Genomic DNA, 23884 nt, shown 5'->3' on the forward strand with positions numbered 1-23884 from the left:
TTCAGAGTCATCATTACGTCTCCCAATCACTACCTTTTCTAAAAAATACCCCCAACATTTTATTACAATTTTAAAGTTAAGAATATTCAAGGCAATTATAAGGACATTAAAGATGAAATGTGTTGGACCAATTGTATCTGAAAGTCTGCTATTTTCTTGGCCTGGATTATAATAGTGAAGATGACTTTTTAAATTTAATGGTATTTATTTAAATTTTAAGTCTATACTTCACTACTGCTGATAGTTCAGATATTGAGAGCTTAAACACAGCCAAGTTCGTGTCCAAAATCCACAGAACCCGATTATAAAATTTAGATGATCTCTCAACTTTATCTTTTGCATTAACACTATTAAAAGTTAAATTGTATAACCTACAGAAATCATTAAATACTATTACTAAGAATAGCAAATGAATTAACCTAGCCTAGGTGACCTAACATCATTTTATTTCCTTCGTCAAATTAATTCAGACTGAAATACAATTCTGAATGTGTGTGATCAAACAGTTGTTTTTAATTTGTTTAAAGAGTGGAGTAAATTACTTTTTGTTGAGAGATTAAAATCAATAATATAATAGATATGTTAGTATATAAATTAGTGGATTAAAAAGCTTCCATGGATACCAAAAGAATAAATATCTTATAAAAAATAGATTCTGAATAACATAAATTCAAATATCTTCACTCTTACTTTTGTATCATGGTCTGCCATTCTCCTTCTCGATCTCCGATAGGAAATCGATCTATCTGTGCCTGGATTTTGGTTCTCCACTCCCGCATATAGTCTTCTATATCAAACACGAAAGGATGTTGCCCAAAATTGGCATCGACCACTTCTCCTGGTGTTTGAAGCCCCACGGTAGGATACAAATTTGGCTGTAAGATAACATATTTCATTAAACATCTATCCATTTTATGTTAGATTTAATAATTTTTTAATGTTATATTTAAAAGAACAGAACTATAAATTTACTTCAAATTTTAAAATTCCAATCAAAATATTAGTAAAAGGCTAAAACAAATGGTCTCAATTATATGTTAGATGAAAAAATACCACTTCTTGCAATTTAATCATCAAGAAAAAACAAAGCGAACGAAGATCTCTATTTTATTTATTCAGGGACAACGTTGTATTATACCATGAGGTATTATGCTACTAATAATATGTGGATGTAACTCTTGTTCTAAGATTATGTCATACAGTAGTCACAGAAATTCAAATATAAACACATAACTCAGGTTTATCCCAGATTTTATATATGATACATTTCTATAAACTGCATGTTAAAGCTAGTTATCATAAAAGTACAATCTCAGCTAGTCTGTCATTTAATAGCTTAAATTTACTATTTTCATTCTGTACATTTGGGATGCCTAACTTTACAAAGGGAAGGGGATACGACCTTAATATAAGCAAAACACAGTGCCATGAAGAGTGGGGATTCTCTGTATTAAAAAAAGAAAGAAAAAGAAAAAGAAAAAAAACTCAAATGTACGTATTTCAAGGGAGGAAAAGAATGAATCTGAATACCCAAACTAAGAAAGGCATTCAGGTACACTCCATGGTTTCAAGGTTAATCAAGATGAAAAGCTGGTAACTTCAAATAAACAAAAAATAGAGGAGTCATTCTTTTGGCTATGTCACTAATTGGTTGTTACATCTAAAGGGAGAATGAGTTTCTGAGTGGCTACAAAATGCCAGGGTTTAATCATAATTCTGTGAGGCCACTATTATTATTTCTACTACAAAGATAGAGAAAAATGAGGATTCAAGGTTAAATAACTTGCTCATGGTCGTTCTGCTAACAAATGGCAGAGATGGAACTGGAACACAAGTTTGTTTGATACCACATTCAAAACTGATTTTTCCTCTTGCAACTCCAAATCCTACCATATTTTCGTTTTCTGTGTGTATGTCTTATATCTTTAACAGTTATAACAAGTATTTTTAGTACAAAACAAGGTAAAGATCAAGAACAGATAATTTCTGTGTGAATATAAGATGTTAGATTTCACAGTAAAATGCAAAGAGGGTGTATTTAAAAACAACCGTTCAATCAAGCAGAACAAAATAGAAACAAAATAGTGTCAAAATATCAGAAAACATAAAGTACTAGTGGATTATGGAAATAAATGGCTAAAGCAAAGTATGCAAATGTATTGATTCTCAATAATCAACAGAGCTAACAAGTTTATAAACTTTTAAGCCAAAAACAGGTGAGATAGTACAGCCTTCTCATTTCACCAGTGAGAAAACTGAGACCTAAAGACTTTATAGAAACAGGCCAGGAGCGGCAGCTCATGCCTGTAATCCCAGCACTTTGTGAGGCTGAGGCGGGTGGATCACCTCAGGACAGGAGTACCAGACCAGCTTGACCAACATGGTGAAACCCCACCTCTACTAAAAATACAAAATTAGCTGGGTGTGGTGGTGCATGCCTGTAATCCCAGCTACTCGGGAGGCTGAGGAAGGACAACTGCTTGAACCTGGGACAGGGAGGTTTTGGTGAGAGATTGCGCCATTGCACTCCAGCCTGGGCAATAAAAGTGAAACTCTGTCTAAAACAAAACAAAACAAAACAAAACACAAAAGAACAGAAAACCCACTACAGTTATGAAATACTTTAACACAAAAGCATATAAGCCGAAAACCAGAGTGAGACGATTATGTTCATTACGCAGAGTTTATAATGATATTCAGTACTGTCTAAATAAAGACACTTTTAAAACGATCTGCTCATCTAAATTTTCTTATAAATTCAGAAAAAATAATTATATCAACACTATCAAAGACAATCAACATTCATGAATTCTCTGATAAAACTATTTCATAAAAATTTAAAACTTCCCTGTGACCAAACATGCCACAAATGACAAAGATAAATGACCTTCTAGAAAAAAAATCTGCCACACATATGGCAAAATGTGTTTTCCAAATATAGAAAAAATTTAGGAGGACAAAGTTCAAATTCTTAAAAATGGCAACGAATATGAAGGCAATTTGTAGAAGAAATAAAAATGACAACACATAAAGAGAAGTTTAATCACACTCAACTTTTTAGATGAACATTTTTAATGTGCACTTAAAAATAAAATCAATTAAATTAAAAGTTCAAGATTTAAAAACTTTTGCACATCAGATTAAGACTTGAAAGGCTGAGAATACCCAATGTTGATAAGGGTTGTGGAAATAACCCTCTCATCTACTTACACAGAAATAAACTGATATAATCTTTTAATAAATAAATCAGGAAAAATCTATTAACATTGACTGAGTAATTTCACTTGGAAGAGTGTATTCTTACAGAAAAATAAGTATGTACAAAGATATGTCCTGTAGCATTATTTGTAACGCAAACAAAACTTTAAAATATTCACAGATAGGTGATACTATACCACATTCATCAAATCTCAGAATCTAATAGTATCAAATATCACTATTTTGTGTCTAGGAAAACATAATGCAAATTAAACTCTGACCAGTCATTGATTCTACAGTGCATTCTCATTTCAGAAATACTAAAATATGAAAAAAATGTACATTTTATAATTAATCGATTGTGGTAGTAAGTTAATACAATAACATAACATAAAGCAGGCAAAAAGAACAGAATGAAAAATGTTATGTATGGACATAGAAAGATGTCCTATACACATTAAAGTAAGGTATAACATACTGTATATGTTATGAACCTATCTTTCATATAAACATTTAAAAAATGAACATACTGGCTTATATGGTGTTTAGAAAGAAGTCTAAAAGGATATATACTCAAGTTAAAACAAACATTATAGCCAAAGAGACTGGGACTATGAAGAACTTCTCTTTTGTACATTTCTGTATATATAAACATTTCTCATTTAAGCATTTAATACTATACATTACTTCTGTAATCTGATACATATTTAAAATAGTTTTAGTAATATTAAGTCAGTTTTGGCTCACTGAAAAGTAACTATAATTTTTATACCATTTACTCAACCTTAAAACTGGAGAATTTGGGGGAAGAGGATTAAGGACATAATCCTTAACTTGCTATATTACAGATTTTAAAAAACAACAGCCTTCAATGTTTTTTAGTATGTTCACCTGTGCAGCTATTATAATTTAATTGTATAACAATCCCATCACCCCAGAAAGAAACCCAGTACCCATTAGCAGCCACTCCCCATTTCCCCATTCCCCCGGCAACCACTAATCTACTTTCTAACTCTATGGATTTGCCCATTCTGGACATTTTGCATAAATGGAACAACAAAATATGTGATCTTTTATGACTGGCTTTTTCTATTTTTTTTTTTTTTTTTTTTTGAGACAGAGTCTCGCTCTGTGGCCCAGGCTGAAGTACAGTGGCATGATCTCAGTTCACTGCAACCTCTGCCTCCTGGGTTCAAGCGATTCCCCTGCCTCAGCCTCCCAAGTATGGGACTACAGCCGCATGCCACCACGCCTGGCTAATTTTTGTATTTTTAGTAGGGATGGGGTTTCACCCTGTTGGCCAGGATGGTCTCGATCTCTTGACCTCCTCATTCGCCCGCCTCGGCCTCCCAAAGTGCTGGAATTACAGACGTGAGCCACCGCACCCAGATGACTGGCTTCTTTTATTTAGCATGTTTTCAAGGTTCATCCATGCAGCAGGTACACCGTCACTATAGATTTATATGTAATAATGTCTTCCAGAAAAATACTCCCGCCCATGTAGAATAGTACATAGACAGAATAGGTACTTTATGAAAAGAATAGGAAAACATTTCTATTAACTTGCAAAAGGTATTTTCAATCTAGAAATTGCTTAAAAGCTAAATGTATACAATATAAATTTCTATTCTCAATAGCACAGCTTTGGTCTACATTAGATCTCTTCTAATAAAAATGACTATACAAATAATGTATCCACAAAAAGTAGATTTCAAGTCAGTGCCCAGAATTCAAAAACAACGTCATTTAAAATGAGAACAGTTACTATAACAAAAGTCTTTAAAAAGCAACAGCCTTCAATGTTTTTTAGTATGTTCACAGAACTGTGCAACTATCATAATTTAATTGTATAATTAAATCCCAAACTGAATATATTTAATGTCATTTCTCAAACTGGTGAGGTAAGCTGAGGAAAAAGACTATTTTGAAAAAAATCTAAGGTTTTCAAAGCTGTATAAACACTTATGTTCCATAACAGGTGCAGAACAATATAGGTAAACTGGATTTTCTGCAAATATACTTTCTCTCAGGATTCAATGGTATGGGTAGCTTGTGAGAGATCCCAGGTGTAGAAGACAAATATATCAACGCTTCCTTGATGCTTCCTTTAAAAGAAAAGTGATATGAAGCCTGTGGAAGTCCCAGAAGATCTACAGTATTAAAAATGAAAACTACTATACTAAAAGGAAACCTAAAACCACCACCGTAACCACTGTTACAAGGAAGTTGCACATGATCACTGGCTACCTGAGGGAGAAAACATAACTGGTGATTCAAAAGAGGGAGAGAAAATAATCAACATGTCTACAACCAACCAAGCTTTTCCCAAATGATCACCTCTATCTATGAACAAGAAAATGAAAGCTAACAACAACAAAAGCTCACACTGACTAGTTGGTTTCACATGCTTAGTGCCGCAACAGAAAAAAATAAAAAAATAAAAAAAGCCACTAAACCCTTTACCCAACTCTAAATGAAACTTACAGCATTCTCACCAGAGTCTCTTACCTGTTAAAGACCAAATCAACCCACCAACCAGAATCTGCCCCTACACACTCTGCCTGTCCCCACAATGCTCTTCTCAAAAGCCCATCCCCTCAATTACACACCTGTCTACCTCTTTCTATGCTACATCTACTTTCTTTCTATGTTACATCAACATTTTCGTCAGCATGCTCAATCTCCTAATTTTTTTTTTCTGCTGCCCCCACTTCCACCACCAGCTACTACTCCATTTCTTTACTCCTCACTGTGGCCAAAGTCCTCCAGAGTTATCCACTGTCTACAATTCACCTCTTCCTAAAATCCATTCCAATCAGGATGTCTCCATCCCACAGCTGCAACTTTCTTGTCCAGGTCACCAGTGACCTCTACTCTGCTACGTACAATGGTCAATTCTCAGACCTTACACAATTTTCAGATCCAATCCATTGGCCAATTCTCTTGGTTTTCAGTTGGATTTTTAAAAGAATCATATTTTTTGTTATTATTATTTTGGGATTTTTAAAAATTTAACTCTTTAATCCATCTAGAACTTACTTTACACTCTGTCCTAACAATATCTACATATTTTAAAAAATAATAATAAAGACTTATTCCATCACTATTTACTAAATAATGTGGCAGGGTTTTTTTGGTTGTTTTTTGTTTTTTTGGTAGAGGTGAGATCTCATTATATTGCCCAAAGTGGTGTTGAACTCCTGGCCTCAAGCAGTCCTCCCACCTCAGACTCCCAGATCTAAACAATGCTTCTTCATGAGTACTTTTGATTGGTAGGGTTCAAATATTCCTTGGCTTAAAATTATTTTCTATTATAATTTTGACTTGTTTTTTCCTAGGATTTTCTTAACGGATATAATCTACAGATTTGGTATCTATTCTCTACCTCTGAATCTTCCACCATCTCTCTCAAAACATCTCTGAAAATTGGAATGCGTTTTATAATTGATGACACCTTACTATGGTCAGGCAGCTGTCACAATACAGCTGTCACTGCCTGCACAGGAGCAATTTGTTAAGGAATGAGCTCACTGAAAAGTTCTTGGGACTGAATTGCTTTTCCTGATGAAATTTTCATTTTCGTGATATTGATTAATATCATGAAAGTGACAGCATCAAATGTGCACGATGGAATAATCCGCAGCTTGGAGATTAATCCCAGACATAACACGGAAATCTTAAAAAATGTTCTCGATGACAGAGAAGATAGTATCACAAAGAAAATCATGGGCATCAGCCTGGGCAACCTGGCGAAACCCCATCTCTACCCAGCATACCAGTCGGGCATGCTGGTGTGCGCTGGTGGTCCCAGCTACTTGGGAGTCTGAAATAGGAGGATCCCTCAAGCCTGGGAGGCAGAGGTTGCAGTGAGCCAAGATCACATCACTGCGCTCCAACCTGGGTGACAGAGTGAGATCAAAGAAAATCATGGCATCCACTCTAAAAAAAAAACTGATTTAAAAGGTTAGAGTCTGAATATGAAATTTTAGGAATACCTTAATCAATTTATATTGCTTATTTCATCCTTTTTTAGGTATGCAACACCTAAAAACAGACACAGATTAAAAATCTACATTTAAATAAACCTAAGAGATCACTGAGTATAAGATAAAAATGCTAAGTGATAAGGGAGGCATTATGTCACAGTTAGCTTTTTTGCCCCTTGGTGTCATAGATGATGCAGATTACAACAGACAGTGACTTGGGTTTGGTAAATAAGATCTGTGAAATCAAACCACTACTGAAGAGAGTTACTGTCATCCCTTGCTTAAATTTCTGCAGTAGTCTTCTCACAGGTCCCCTTGCTTCTACCCTTACTCCCATATAACTTTTTTTATTTTATTTTTTTTTTGAGGCAGAGTCTCGCTCTGTCGTCACCCAGGCTGGAGTGCAGTGGCACAATCTTGGCTCACTGCTAGCTCCGCCTCCCAGGTTTATGCCATTCTCCTGCCTCAGCCTCCTGAGTAGCTGGGACTATAGGCGCCAACCACCACGCCCAGCTAATTTTTTGGGTTTTTTTTTGTTTTTTTTAGTAGAGACGGGGTTTCATGGTGTTAGCCAGGATGGTCTCGATCTCCTGACCTCGTTATCAGTCCACCTCGGCCTCCCAAAGTGCTGGGATTACAGGCGTGAGCCACTGCGCCCAGCCTAGTCTATTTTTCAACTAAGCAATCACAGTGATCCTGTAAAAACTGAAGTCATATCATGACAAATACAAGTCTGCAATGTCTTTGTATTTCACTCAGACTAAATGTCCAAGCCCTCCCAATGGCTTGCCCAGGTCTAGATGGTCTATTAATAGCTTACCCCCACCCCATCATTATCTCTGATCATCTACTACTACACATGCTCTGCCCTCCTCACTCCTCTCTCCCACACTTCAGACCCTTCTTCAAACAAGCCATGTGTGCTCCTGCCTAAGCACCTTTTCCCTAACTTCCCTCTGCCTGGAAAGCTCTTGCTCTACATATACACTTGGCAGACTCCCTCACTCCTCCAAAGCCTTAGCTCAAGTCTCACCTTGAGCAAAGGGGAGCAACTTGAACAACCTTATGTCCTACCATTGGTATTCCCATTCTCTCTTTTTCCCCTTTCTTTCCAAAGTATACTTAACACCCTTAAAATATGTTCTACTTTATTTGTTTTTCATGTACTGCTTATTCTCTAACTTTCACAGCTTGAATACTATAAAGTCCAAGAGGGCAGAGACTGTTTACTACCTGTTTTGTTAATAATATATTCCAAGCACTTAACCTGCCACACGGTAGGCCTCTATATAGCTTGGATGAATAAATAATTAGAACTGCTATACAGCTTTCTGCTGAAAAGTCCAAGGAAATACATTTCAAATGAATGAATAGTGACATTTAAAAAGATACCTGAGAATCAATTCTGATTTATTTTCCTTTATACAATGAATCCAGCGCAAGTTGGAGCTTGATTTCTGAGGGTCTACACCCAAGGTGGTTAGAGAAAAGACCTCTTCTTTGCATGTCATATGAACTTAATAAATATCAATAAGACTCTATTTTAAACTTTCTAAATATGCCCAGTATCAGTTTCTTTATACTTCCTTTAATTAAAAATAGAAAATTGCCTTTAAAAAAAGTCTTACCGGTAGGTCAGTGAAAGCAATACCTAAAAAGAAAAAAAAAAGTGGCATTAGAAACTGTTTTTCAAAGCAGACTATACTGACAAGCTGAACTTCTAACTAAAAGGAAACAAATGGCAAAAGAAAAAACATTAAAGCCTAAATAAAAAATAACAAGACTAATTTTTCATCAATAACACTACCATATGTCTGGGTGAATGAATGCTGTTCCCCTTCAAGATAATCAGCCTTGCTAGTCATACACAAATTTTATTTCTGAGATGTTGCCATTGTCTCCAGGATTTTTGAAATACTTTTAGATATATCTTCAAAGCTACATTAGAAAACACATTAAGAAAGTTGGTTGCAAAACAGTCACAGTTTATTTTTTACCCCCAAGTTGCCATTTGTAGCCTCATCGTTTAATAATTATCATCTAGATTTAGCTTTTAAGTAATTTTAGGTGGAAGGAAAGGAGTTTTTCTGTTATAAAAGGCAAACAAGGGAAAATACAGTATATTTTTGCTTCTTTAAAAAATGTTTCTTATGAAAGTAAATTCTTTAACTTATGATTTACTCGTGGGAAAAATCAATTCCTCCTTCAAAGGATAAAGGATTTTGCACAGTTGAGAATTTCTCTTGAATACCTTTTCACAGTAATTACAACAGTCACGTTCTAGATACAACTTGAGCAATGGCAATATCATTGTAACAAGTCTACCGTCAACCCAACCTGACAATTTAACGACCTCCTTTCAAATATTCAAATACACAACTTAGCTGAAAATAAGATAATAAAGTATTTCTGTAGATATATTTTTAAAGATTTAGCGCTAGAATAATGGGAGAGCAGTATTGGTGAGTCAGTCAGTTGATCTCAATTCTTCCAGTCTAAAACAAAATCAAAACCAAACCAGCACCACTGTTTCTACAGTCTTGATTACTATCTTAAAACCGAGGGAATTTCCATTAAATTATTTTTAAGGTCTCTTCCTACTTGACATTTTATTCTTCTATGATTGTGCTGTACTAACAGAAACCATCTAACTATTTATTAAGATAATAAAGTTAAAAGACAAACTGAATATAAATTTTACACTTTTAAAATAATGTGTAAAAATAATGTTTTGTAGTTAGTAGAGCCCTGTTTTCACGATTTTTAAAAACTAGTAAATTCATGGTGGCTTCTTAAAAGGAAAGCAAAGTTAGGGTTCCTGTTTCCCCCATATAAAACATTATCATTACATTTAACTTCATTAATAACACAGACAGCAAAGTACTATCAGCCCAAATAAAAAATTTACCCCCAAAATTTCACAAAAGTAAAAAGAATACAGAAAGCAACAGAGAATAAATATTTTAATATACTGTATACATATTTCTAATATTTTTTCATAAGCTAATCAATTATTTTTCTCAAAGATGTCTAGTTATAATGAAGACTGTATATTCTATCCTTAGCAAAAATCCTTTGTGTCTGTAATTACTGAAATCTTCACTTTACCAAAAACTCTAATGAAAAATTCAAAATTAATTCCAAAAGTTAACATTTTTTAACACTGCCAAATAAAGTTACCACACGTTTTTGCTCAGACCATGAAAAGATGCCACTTTAACAAGATGATGTAACTATTTGAATTTTACACAGAAAGCAATTTTCTATATTCATAATTTCCTGATTTGTCAGGTTTTTTGAAAAGTGATCTTCAATTGGTGAATGTTATTCAATAAAACAGAGTAAAAAATTATCAAATTAAGTTAACCTATATACTGCAATGTTTTTCTCTTATTTTCTTAAATAAAACCTTTCTATTTTTCTTTATATAGTAAGCAAATATATATTCTGAAAGTCTTCCATGAGACAGAAACTAAAGATGTATCAGGTTTTGGGTACAGATTATCCATTTAGGAAGTACAAGGGAATAGTAACTAAATATTTAACAGTATTTTATCTTCTAAGATGTCAAATCCAGACCAGAGGTAGGCAAAGCTTTCCTACAAAGGACTACTAATATGTTCTGCTTTCCAGGCCATATGGTCTTTAACACAAATACCCAACTCTCCCATTGTAACAGGAAAGCAATCATGAACAATATATGTAAGTGGGTGTGGCTGGTTTCTAATGAAATTTTATTTTAAAATACACAGGAGGCTAACTTGGCCATAGCTTGTAGACTCCTATTCTAGAGAAGTCATTTCCGCTCATCAATGTTTTACCAGTGGATCCCAGGAACCTAGCTCAGGGCTGACAAACAATGATACTAAATAACATTTAATGATTATTCACTAGATGCCAGAACTGTGCACATACTAAGCAGTTTACTCTAACAACCTTAGTGAGATAGGTATTACAGTGATCCTAATTGACAAAGTGAGAAAACTAAGGCAAAGAAATGTTAAGTACTTTACATATGGTTACATGGCATAAGCCAGGAGTCAAACCCATGCAAGTCTGACTAAAGAACTGTTATTAACCACTGTTATACCACCTCTCTATGTGTTTAATATTTATTAAATTTAAGAATGAATAATGCCAAACATTCAGGTTTACTTAAAATGTGGTCTGGGCGCAGTGGCTCACGCCTGTAATGCCAACACTTTGGAAGGCTGAGGCGGGTGTATCACTTGAGGTCAGAAGTTCAAGACCAACCTAGACAACATGGTGAAACCCCATTTCCACTAAAAATACAAACATTAGCTAGGGGTGATGGTGCGCCTATAATCTCAGCTATTCAGGAGGTTGGGGAAGGAGAATTGCTTGAAACTAGGAGGTGGAGGTTCTGAGCTGAGATCGCATCGCTGTACTCCTGCCTTGGCGACAGAAGGAGACTGTCTCAAAACTAAATTAATTAATTAATTAATTAAAATTTATAATGTGACTCCATTATTAGGTGCATCTTTTTAAAGACACGTCACACATTTCAAAAAATAGCTTTCTCAGCCAAGAGAAAAATTTAATTTAAATCTTTGGGAAAACAGGGAACAAATAAAATCATATCACCTGTGATTGTCTTATCTCCCAAAATGAAATTTCTTCTCTGGAAAGTTTTCAAAGTTTATGTTAAAGAGATTGTGGTTTTTTAAAAGTGTATTCTTTGGTTTTTGAGCCAAAGATCATACCTAAAACCAGATTTCTCCGGATTCAAAACTTTAAACATCTTAAGCAGTCAAGCCAACTAAGATTATATGATCAGTCAGAATAGCAACAACAAATAAATTCAAGAGGACTGTATTGTTCTTGGAAACCAGGTGGCTACAACAATGAAATCACACACAAATATACATAATTTGCTTGGGGTCCTTAACATTATTGTACTAGTGAGAAAAGGATCTGTTGTGGACTTGAGAAAAACTTTCAAGTCAGATAATACAGAAGGACTTCAGAATTAAAATCAGTAATCAGAAATAGAAATGTTAAGCTAAATATGAAAAAAGTTAACTTTATATCAGAAATATATTGAAACACTTTGAAAAGAGTACTGCCAGTGCAGCCAGAAATTCAGAATTTTCTATTATACTGTGAAATAACAGAAAAAACAGCTTTTGTGTTAAAGAACATCTATTATATGTCTAAGCATACTACTTTAAGTCTAATTTCTAAATACAATTATTTATAAGCAGAGTTTCTGCCTTCTAGGGTTACTTAGTTTATGCTTCTTTTCGTTTTACCTCATTAAAAATAATTTGAGTCAAAGATTTTTCCAGCAGTAAAATGTGAAATCCTTTTTTATGAAACAAAAAGCATCAGTGTTACTATCCTTTATACTTTCTATAGTTAAAAAAAAAAAAAAAACTTCTAAGAAAAAGGAATATAATGACCACATACAACTTCAAATTTGAAGTGCTATGAGTAAATGAATATTCCACTGAAAATCTTAATTTACTATTAGTCTTACAATGTATGGGTTTCAAGTTGTCCATAACCTATTTTATTTTCAGAAGTTTTTTTATTCTCAGAAGTTTTGTCACTGTTTGCTTAATTCTGCTCCCTTCCATAGAACAAACTTGTATTTACCAACTTAGCCATCTTTGTTAGCAGATCTGACCTTTGAGTGTGTTGATGCCCTTCATATGCTTGTGGCATCAAGCTTTCCCTTCCTTCGTTACTATTCCCCACACTATCCTAACAACTGACTGCTCCTTTTTCTTAGCACCTGTTACTTAGAAAATTAGATTATACTGTGTAGCGTTTTTTTTAAAGCAGAAAACTCGTGGCATTTCTATTTCCAGAATAAATATCTCAGTATAGGGATTATTTCTACAGTAACTCCTATACATATATGTATCATATAGATGGCCTTCACAGAATATAAATATTCACCATTTCCTCAGCTTTTATCTGGGGAAAAAGGAAGAAACCATTTTCAGAGGCATCTATCTATAAAGGAGAATCACATAATAAATACAACCACCATCCTGGAAGTATAATAATCTCAGTATTTGGTTATTTTGCATGCAACATATTATCTCAGTACCTAAACTATGTCCATTCTTGGTGTAAAAGCAGGTATTGTTGATAAGATTAACACAACAGCCAATGACATCACCAGTAGTGAAAGTTGGTCCATAAGGTTGTCCAGTTCCGGAAGAACAAAACGAATGTCCATCATCCCCATGGTAACCATATGAATGTTTATCCCAACCTATGGAGAAAGTTCCGGCATATTTACAATGAAAAGTAAGGTTCCTCTGTACTAGGTTTATTCACTAAGATTATGATAAATCAGAACAGTACAAGATAATATAAAAGTGAAATTTCCAATGTACATTTAAATTCTTAACAATTACAAAATTTATTCTATATTAAAATACTGTTTACAAATTTAAGAAAAATAGCTACACAGAACACTAAAATATTAAACAGAGAGAATCCCTACCAGAAAAAACCAACATAAATGCTAACCCACAGGAGGACACATTTTCTGTGCATATTCGTTTTGCTAATATACTAAAAATAATTTTGCTTTGATTTAAAGAAACACACACACGTTTCATATAACATAAAGAGATTACATCCTATTCAACCACTGCAAGTTTCTCAAGGCTGTGATCCAAATATAAAAGCCAAACAAGGTGTGGTCTTACCAAACTACAAATATGTTTATATCATCATTAAGAGATTTTTACCTGATCAGTTACTTCTATAAGGAGTTTTCAAATAATAAAAACCTCAAACCCTCTTTCAAGTATAATTTTAAGCAAAAGGGTACAAAGAAAGTATGTCAAGGTAACATATCTGATTACAATCAGATGCAACTACGTTGTCTTGGTTTGTTTCTTTCAGGCACTTCATGTAGTTTTACATTGATAGTTTTGCCTTGTACTTCAAAAAGTCTTGCCAAAATTAATTTTTAACTTTGGCAAAGAGAGTATTAAAAGACACAATTTAAGAATCACTTCCCTCTGATACGTGGTGCTGGGAAACAGGTCTGCCATCTCTATTCATCTCTTCCTGAGTTTACTTTAAGTATTAGTCGATATTCCCAGAACATTAAACAACTGAAGATGGGTTAAAAGTAAAAAATGTGATGGGTAGCCAATATAACCAGCCACATTAAAATATTTAAAGTAGTTGATATTACTATGTACTAAAACTTAAAAATATCAAAATACAAAAAAGCATGACATATATACTATATGTTTTACTAAACAGTGTGAAATTTAAATTTATTAAAAACCACTCACAGGCCGGACACGGTGGCTCATGCCTGTAATCCTAACGGTTTGGGAGGCGGAGGCAGGTGGATCACCTGAGGTCAGGGGCTCCAGACCAGCCTGGCCAACATGGTGAAACCCCATCTCTACTAAAAATCCAAAAATTAGCTGGGGCTGGTGACGCATGCCTGTAATCCCAGCTACTCGGGAGGCTGAGGCAGGAAAACTGCCTGATCCCAGGACGCAGAGGTTGCAGTGGGCCAAAACTGCACCACCGCCATCCAACCTGGGTGACACAGTGAGACTCTGTCTTAAAAAAAAAAAAAAAAAAAAAAAAAAAAAAAAAAAAAAAAAAATCCCACACAGCTTTCACTTAAAATTCATGATATTGATGATTAAAAACACAGAAAATCAGTATCTTTAAATATTATAATTTCTTACTTGAAAATTTTAACCAGAAAGAGCTACTCATAAGACATAATACTGTAATTCAATTACAAGTGTACCTGGTAGTCTATTCATGTTCACACCTTGAGCAGAAAGACCAATTCCCATGTAACTGTTGGCGGGGGTGAGGGGAGAGAAGAAAAGGACATTATTATAGTCATATATGTATAAATTACCAAACACTCTGAAACAATATCAGAACCAAGCCCAAGGTCGAACTCCTAAGGTAGCTACAAAAATTTTATTACAATTTATTACGTAACAACAATGGGCAATATTAAGTACCAATAATACTCAGACTTCACAGCAAACTCATACGGTAATAATTCATAAATACACAAAGCATTAATACACAGCTATGCACTCTACTGACACCTATAAAAAATATCTCCAATTTATTTACAGATAAATGTTTGGGATTAAGATTTCTCACAAAAAAGCACAGAGGCATTGTGGAAAGAAAAAAAATGTTAAGGAAACAAATATGTTTCCCAAGGGGCACAGTAAAAATTTAGACCACGCACGCACACACACACACACACACACACAGAAATATGGATTCTCATTTGGAAAAAATTTCAAACTCACATAAAAATATCTTAATAAAATTACCCCAAGGTATGTATTTTCTATACTGGCTTTCTAAAACTGAGCAAATTGACAAAATCTACCTAAACAGAGGGTTCTTTATTATCAATTTATAAAATTAGAACAAAATAATCTCCACACAATACACAAGGAAAGATTATTAAGGTATTCAGTCATTTTTCAAATGCTTATAAAACATTAACAACAAAACCTGATAAAGATAGTTCAAAGGAAGAAAACATAACACAATACACTTGTAAATATGAACACAAAAAGAAAAACAAAATAAAAAGCAAACTGAATCCAGTTTGTTAAAAGGATAATTGACCATTATTGTTATCAAGGTTTTAAATGGCATTTGATAAAATTCAGCCACCATTCCTAATAAGAACTCCAATAAAATAAGAATAAAAGGAAATTATTTAATTATGAGACTTTTCCCCCAAATACAGCAAGCAAGATATTCAACAGTAAAACACACTGAAGGCATTTCCACTAAAATCAAGAGATGCCTATAATTGTTAAATACTGTTTTAGGGGCTTTAGAAAACTTAATAAAAAGAAAACTAAATGATATTAAAAGTAAAAGATACAAAAGTACCTTTATTTGTAGTGGGTATGATTACATACCTAGAAAACCACAGAATCTACCAAAACCTTTTACAATTATTCAGGCATTTTGGCAAAGTGACTACATATAAGAGGAACATTTTAATATTTCTTCTAGTACAGCCAGCTGGACAGCCACAATAACTACAGAAAACATAAAACAGGAATAAGGTTCTCAAGGAAGGCTCAAAATTACATATTAAAAGCTGTATATAAATGGATATAGTAAAGATCTGGATAACTTGAGAGCATAAAAATGGCAGTCTTTCAGTAGGCACACAGGCTCACAGCTGGAATCCCAGCACTTTCAGAGACTGAAGCAGGAGGATCTTTTGAGCCCAAGAATTGAAGACCAGCCTGGGCAACACTGGGAGACCTTGTCTCAAAAAAAAAAAAAAAACAAAACCATCAGTTGTGTGTGGTGGTGCGCACCTGTGGTCCTAGCTATGTGTGAGGCTGAAGTGGGAGGACTGCTTGACCCCAGGAGGTTGAGGCTGCAGTGAGCCGTGAATAATCACACTACTGCATTCCACCCTGAGTGACAGACCAGGACTCTGTCACTCAGACTGGAGTGCAAAAACAAAAAAAGGAGGACAACCTTTCTAAAATGATGTATACATACATTTATACATTTCAATACCTATTCCAACAGAAGTTTTAAAACTGAGCAAAATTATTTCAAAGTTCATATGGAAAAACACATAATTTTGATCAAAAGACAAAATTTTAAAAAAGAAAACTCAGTTTTCCCTACTAGAAATTAAAACACATAGTTAATTAGATTCAGAAGAGCAATATTACTACTACGAGCATATGCCAAGTGAGACACGAGTGACAAAACATTAGGAAACAACATATAGATGTCTAGTCAAGAAGGCTCATTAAGTTTGTATTTTGATTCAGCCCCTTTGCTACAAGTACAATATAAAATGTAAGTATTATATTTTATTTAAAAAGTCTAAGTCATAAGACAATGAGAAGAAACACAAGGCTGTGAATGGGGATATAAGCTATGGACCTGCAAAGCTCTGAGTCCATGAGCACATAACAGTGGCTCAAAGTTCCCCCTCCTCTGGGTAAACAAGGACTAAAAATGTTCCATAAGAGGAGTATTAACTATGTTTACTGCTTAAAGCCCAAGGTTGGAACAGCCTTCTCCTCTTGAAAGGAGGCTAAGAATATACTGATATCACCTGCTGCCTAAGCTAGAGCTTATTTGACATTGTGGTGTAGTTAAGGGGAAAGAGAGAGGAGAAACCTCTTAATCAGGATCTAAACCAGTTAGTTATTGAATGGATCCATTACAGAATCTGCAATACTCTCAACATCATGCTGAAGCAAGAACCTGGAAACTCTAATACAAACCTAGTTTTGGATTAGGAGGAATGAACTAAAAAGCAAGTACAAACTAAGAAAGAAAATAAACAAGAGAAAAAGACAGATGAGCAAAATGAAGAAAAATGTTAAACTTCCCAATCAAAATAAGGTTGCAAGGGCAAAATTCTAAAATATAAGATCAACAAATCTGACACAACAGGCATGTAGAAAAAAATGAGAAAAAAGAAAAAGACCAATAAAATAAATGACTGGAACATGAATTCATTCTAGATGATATCACTCAATGGATAGTATGATTTTAAAAAAACATAAAAATAAGTATACTTAGGAATATACTAAAAGAAAAAAAAACATAATCACTAAGATGTAAGGACAGTGGTGTACCAGTATTTGTTGAAATAATTTAGATAATAATTTTCCAGAACTGAAAAACATGTTGCTGAATTGAAAATATACACAACATACTGAGGAAGATAAAAATTAAGTCACACATAAGACATGCTGTAGAACATCAATCACGGTCATAATCTCAAAAGCTACCAGAAAGAAAAGTAGATTACCTAGCAAGGAATGGCAATTAGACTGACTGCAGACTTCTCCCCAGCAACAACTGATGACAAAAAACAATGACACAGTATGTTCAAAGTATTGAAAGTAAAGTAACTGTCTACCTAGAACTTAGTTCCCAGGTAATGCAGCAAGAATGAGGGAAAAATAAGATATTTTAAAACACATAAAAGCTAATGGTTTACTATACACAGACTGTCCCAAAAGAACTATCTGAGGACATACTTTAGCAGCAGGGAGACAAGTGAAAATAGAAGAAAGGCATGGACAAGGAAACGATCAGCACAGAAAATGACAAAATATATCACTAAAAGTCATTATTGATTTAAAAAACACTATTCAGAGTTTTAAAATCAATCATCATACATAATGTGCTAGGACACAATTACCTGACACATAAACAAAAAATATCCATGTTCAAAAGAAAGGACAAACAGGGAATGACCCTGAGACAATCCAGATGTGAGAATCAGCAGACAAAAAAATTTAAACCAGGTACTGTTACAACGCACAAGATGTAGGGAGAAATACTCTTGCTTTGAATGAAAGGAAATTCCAGAAAAGAAAAAGAATCAATAAAAAGGAACTACTATGGTCTGAATGTGTGTGTCCCCCAAAATTCTTATGTTGAAACCCAGTCCCTAATGTGGTGGTATTATGTGGTGGGACCTCTGGGAGGTCATGAGGGCTGCACCCTCAGGAATGGGATTTTTGCCCTTATAAAAGAGGCATGAGAAGGCCTGTTTGCCCCTTCTGCCATGTAAGGACACACAGATGTCACATAGGTGTTTTCTATGAAGCAGAGATTTCTCACCAGAAACTGAATCTGCTGGAGCCTTTTAATCTTGGACTTCCCAGTCTCCAGAACTGTGAGCAATAAATGTATGCTGTTTATATAATAAATTACCCAGCCTAAGGTGTTTTGTTACAGGCGCCCAAACAAAAACAAGAACCAAGTAGAAATCCTGGAGCTGAAAACTGTATGGAATAAATATTTACTGATGTACTTAATGGTGGACTGAAGATGGCAAAATAAATAGTAACATGAAAACAGATCTTATCTGAAGGACAGAGAAAAAAAGATAAGGGTACTGGGGGTAAGAGTCCTTGGAACAGTACCAAAATACATGTAACCAATCCCAAGGAGAAACAGAATAGGACAGAAAAAAAATTGAAAATAATTCCCCAAATTTGGTAAAAGAAAAAAACGTATAGATTCAAGAAGCTCAGCAAACATTAATTAAATAAAAAGAAAAACACACTTAGGCACAAATCACGACTGAACTGCTGAAAACTAACAAAAAAGAAAAAAAAATGCAGAAAACAGCTAGAGAAAAATGACATATTACTTTCACAGGAACAATGAGTTGAATTTCCACTGACTTATTAGAAAATATGAAGGCCAGAAGACAGTGGAATGAAATCTTTAAAAGTGCTAAAAAGAAAAAAAAAACCCAAAAGCCTGCCATATGCAAAATGTCTTTCAAGAGAAATATTCTTAATAAAAATGAAACAAAAACATTCTCAGATAAAAACATAATGTGTTGCCAGCAAACCTACACTTAAAAAAATGCTCTTAATTTGCCTAAAACATGACTCTTTAAAGCAAAAGTGGTAACACGTATTGTGTAGTTTATAACATATATAGATGTAATACATACGACAATTACAGCAAGGAGGACAGGAGGAAGTGACAAATGTAGAAATGCAAGTTTCTATATTTTACATAAAATGGGTCACTATTAATTCGCAACAGGTTATGAAAAAATATATATTAAAATCTAGAATAATCGCTAAAAAGAGCAGAGACATAGTTTAAAGGTCAGTAAATAAAAAGAAATTGTAATCATGTATCAAAATAACATATGATTACTAGACAGTGTTTAACCCAAGAACACAAGATTGGTTTAACATTCAAAACCAATCAATGTATTTTACTATATGAGGGGAAAACTCCTATCATGAAATAGCTGCAGTAAAAACACCTGATACAATTTAACACCATTCAAAATAAATACTCTTAGCAAACTAACAAGGGAACTTCCCCAACCTGTATCTATAAAAACCCTACAATTAACATGCTTAATAGTGAAATACTCAACACTACTCTCCGAAAACCAACAAAAAAGCAAGAAGGCCAGTGCTCACTACTCCTACTCAACACTATACTACAAATCCTAGCCATTTCAACACGGCAAAAAAAGAGAAATAAAATGCATAAAAATTAAAAAGAAATAAAGCTGGCTCTATGTACAGATGATTGTTTATAAAGAAAATCCTAAGGAATCTACAAAATAACTGGAATAAGTGAATTTAAGAAGGTTGCAGGATACAAAGTTAATTACAAAGTCCACTGTATTTGGCAAGAAATACTAGAAAAACAAAATATTGAAAACCAATTCTATCTAAAACAGCATCAGAAAACATAAAACACTGAACAAAAGACATGCAGGCCTCTCTACTCAAAATTACCAAACATCATTTTGGGAAATTTTAAAAGACATAAATAAATGGCAAAACATATCATGTCTACGTACTGGGCACCTCAGCTACTATTCTCTTTAAACTGATCACAGACTCAACGCAATGTAAAGCATAACCACAATAGGCTTTTCTTTTATTTTTTTAATCGGAAAAGCTGATTCTAAAGTGTATATAGAAGCTGATTAATGAATGTAAATATACAGCTTAATAGAAGAAACAAGACCTAGTGTTAGATAGATCAGTAAGATGACTATAGTTGACAATATTCTATTGCACATTTCAAAATAGCTAGAAGAGAATACGCCAAATGTTTCCCGCATAAAGACAAATATTTAAGGTAATAGATACCCCCAATACTCCGATTTTATCTTTACAATTATATGAATGTATTAAATTATCACTGTACGCCCAAGACATGGACACCTATTAGGCAGCTATAAAAAATTAAAATTAAATAAGTAAAATTTACATGGAAATGTGAAGGATCTAAAACATTCTGAAAAACTTGGAAAGTTGTAGAATTTACACAATCTGACTTCAAAACATAGCATGGGCTGAGTAATCTACACAGTATGGTACTGACTTAAGGATCAACAAACAGATCAATGCAACAGATTAAGGAGTCTAGAAAGAGACCCACATTCATAGTCATTTAATATTTTACAAAAGTGCCTAGACAGTCCAAAGGAGGAAGGAAAATCATGTGAACAAATAATAATAAGATAACTGACATCCACGTGGAAAAAAGTGAGCCTTAATCTCTATCTCACACAATACACAAAAATCAAATGAAGAGGCCAGGCGCAGTGCTCACGCCTGTAATCCCAGCACTTTGGGAAGCTGAGACGGGCAGATCACGAGGTCAGGAGATCAAGACCATCCTGGTTAACACAGTGAAACCCCATCTCTACTAAAAATACAAAAATAAGCCGGGCGTGGTGGCGGGCGCCTGTAGTCCCAGCTACTCGGGAGGCTGAGGCAGGAGAATGGCGTGAACCCAGGAGGCAGAGCTTGCAGTGAGCGGAGATCGCGCCACTGCACTCCAGCCTGGGTGACGAGCAAGAAAGACTCCATCTCTTAAAAAAAAAAAAAAAAAAAAAATCAAATAAAGATGAATCACAGTCCTAAATATAAATGTTAAAAACTATAAAGCTTCTACAAGAAAACATGTAAAACTATCTTAATGACTTGAGGATAAGGCAAAGATTTATTAGGACACAAAAAGGAAGACCCATAAAAGAGTAAACTCATAAATAAAACTTTAGCAAAATTTAAAACTTCTCAACAAAAGACATAGATGATTCAATTTTCAAAAATGAACAAAAGATCTGAATAGATATTTCACAAAATAAGATACTGCAAATAGCCAACAAGCACATGAAAAAGTGCTCCAAACTGTCAGTCATCAGGAAAATGCAAATTAAAACCACACTGAGATACAACTGCATACCTGCCAGAATAGGTAAAATTTATAAAACCAACACGTCAGTTGCCAAGCATATGGCACAATAGGAATTTTCATATATTTTTGGTAGGAATTTAAAACAATAAAACCTCTTTGAAACAAAGACTGGCAGTTACTCATAGGACTCAACACCTGCCTACCTTATGACCCAGCAATACCACTCATAAGAAAAATGAAGATTTGTCTACCAAAAAAATTCGTACAAATAGGTTCACGGCAGATTTCTTCACAATAGTGAAAAACGTGAAACAGCCTGGGTATCCATCAACAAGTGAACAGATACACAAATTGTGGTATATTCTACTCAACAACAAAAACAAAAACAATTACTGATAAACACAAATGAATCAATCTCAAAAATGTCATGTTGACTCAAGGAAGCTTTACATACAAGAAGAGCATATGCCATATAATTCCTTTTATATGAAATTTTGCAACAGGAAAAACCAATCTATGGTAGCAAACAAGTCAAAACAATGGCTGCCTCTGAAAGGGTGGGTCAAGGGCCTAACTAGGGAGGAGCATGAGGGAACATTTCTGGGAATGATCATGTTCTATACTTTATGATAGAGTTTTGCATTTCATAGGCGTACCCATCTGCAAAACTTATCAAAGAGTACACTTAAGATATGTGCATTTCACCAAATGTAAACTGTACCCCACACACACACACAGAAAGAGAAGTAAGCTGACATCAAACTCAAGTTAATGATATACAGGCTGTAGTGATTGGGGGGAAGTATACCTACACTGAAATGCATCAAAGGTTAAGATGGATCAACTGATGAAAAGAGGAATAAAGAGATACTGTATAAAACAATTATAGTCAGGTCTGCTATATCATGACATACGAGTTTCAAAAAAATCACCACATTATACAAAATCATGCAATAAAAGCTGCAAGATTTACAAAGAAAATGGGGTTAGGAGCACAGCATGCAAAAACGTCAATAACACATTTTTGAAAAGATAAGAACACAATAAAAACAATTTTACACCTATTCAATTATTAATTGAATAGGCACAATGGCTCATGCCTGTAATCCTAGCACTTTGGGAGGCCATGGTGAGAGGAGCGCTCAAGTCCAGGAGTTCAAGACCAGCCTGGGCAACACAGTGGAACTTCATCTCTCCAAAAAAAAAAAAAAAAAAAGATTGGCATGGTGGTGCACTGCCTATAGTCCCAGCTACTTGGGAGGATCACTTGAGCCTGAGAGGTCGAGGCTGCAGTAAGATGTGATGGCACTGGGTGACACAGACCTTGTCTCAAAACAACAACAAAATTGTTACAGAAGAGATACTACAAGAAAGTGAGTATTTTACCTTGAAAAACACCTAAGTTTATACTTGGGAAATGGGTGTCATAAGAGTTACCACTTGTGAGTTATAGTAAAGTGATGAAAGGAGGGTTATCTGACAGAGGGAAATTTGTAACGCCAGGTGTGGCTCGTAACTCACAGTAAACTGAATATGAAGGCTGTCTGACATACAAAAACAAACTCAACCCAATAACAACAGACAGGCAAAATTTATGTGAACAAGAAATTTATTACTGTGGTACTATGTGTTTACAAAGAGCAATGAACATGAAGATTTTTCAGACCAATATGTCAACGTAGATCATCACAAATTATATATTTATTACGTTATGTAAGTAACGTTTGTGCCTAACATACAATGGAGACTAACAGCATTCTAGTTTAATTCCTATTATTGATAGGCTTAAGCCTACTATCTTGCTATTTGTCCATCTGTTCTCTCCATCTTTTTCTGTGTTCTTTTTAATACTTATTTTTGTTTTATGGCCATTATTAGTTTTCTGCTATGCCTTTTGGCAGTATATTAATGAGTACCTTATTAAGTTTTTAATGCATCTTTGATCTATTATATCCCTGATTAAGTTAGTATATGTATCACATGCTGGCAATGCAAGAAACACTTTT

General features: G+C 34.3%; 1 protein-coding gene across 1 annotated transcript in view; it reads right to left on the bottom strand.

Moving 5' to 3' along the window:
* The window catches only part of RANBP9 (RAN binding protein 9), a 96253-nt gene that overhangs the window by 24051 nt on the left and 48318 nt on the right, over positions 1-23884 (bottom strand). The window contains 4 exon segments of the mRNA XM_050789310.1: positions 691-875; positions 8813-8835; positions 13264-13431; positions 14950-15002. Coding sequence (XP_050645267.1) covers positions 691-875; positions 8813-8835; positions 13264-13431; positions 14950-15002 — 429 coding nt within the window.

Source organism: Macaca thibetana, chromosome 4 (assembly GCF_024542745.1).
Source record: "Macaca thibetana thibetana isolate TM-01 chromosome 4, ASM2454274v1, whole genome shotgun sequence".
NCBI lineage: Eukaryota > Metazoa > Chordata > Mammalia > Primates > Cercopithecidae > Macaca > Macaca thibetana.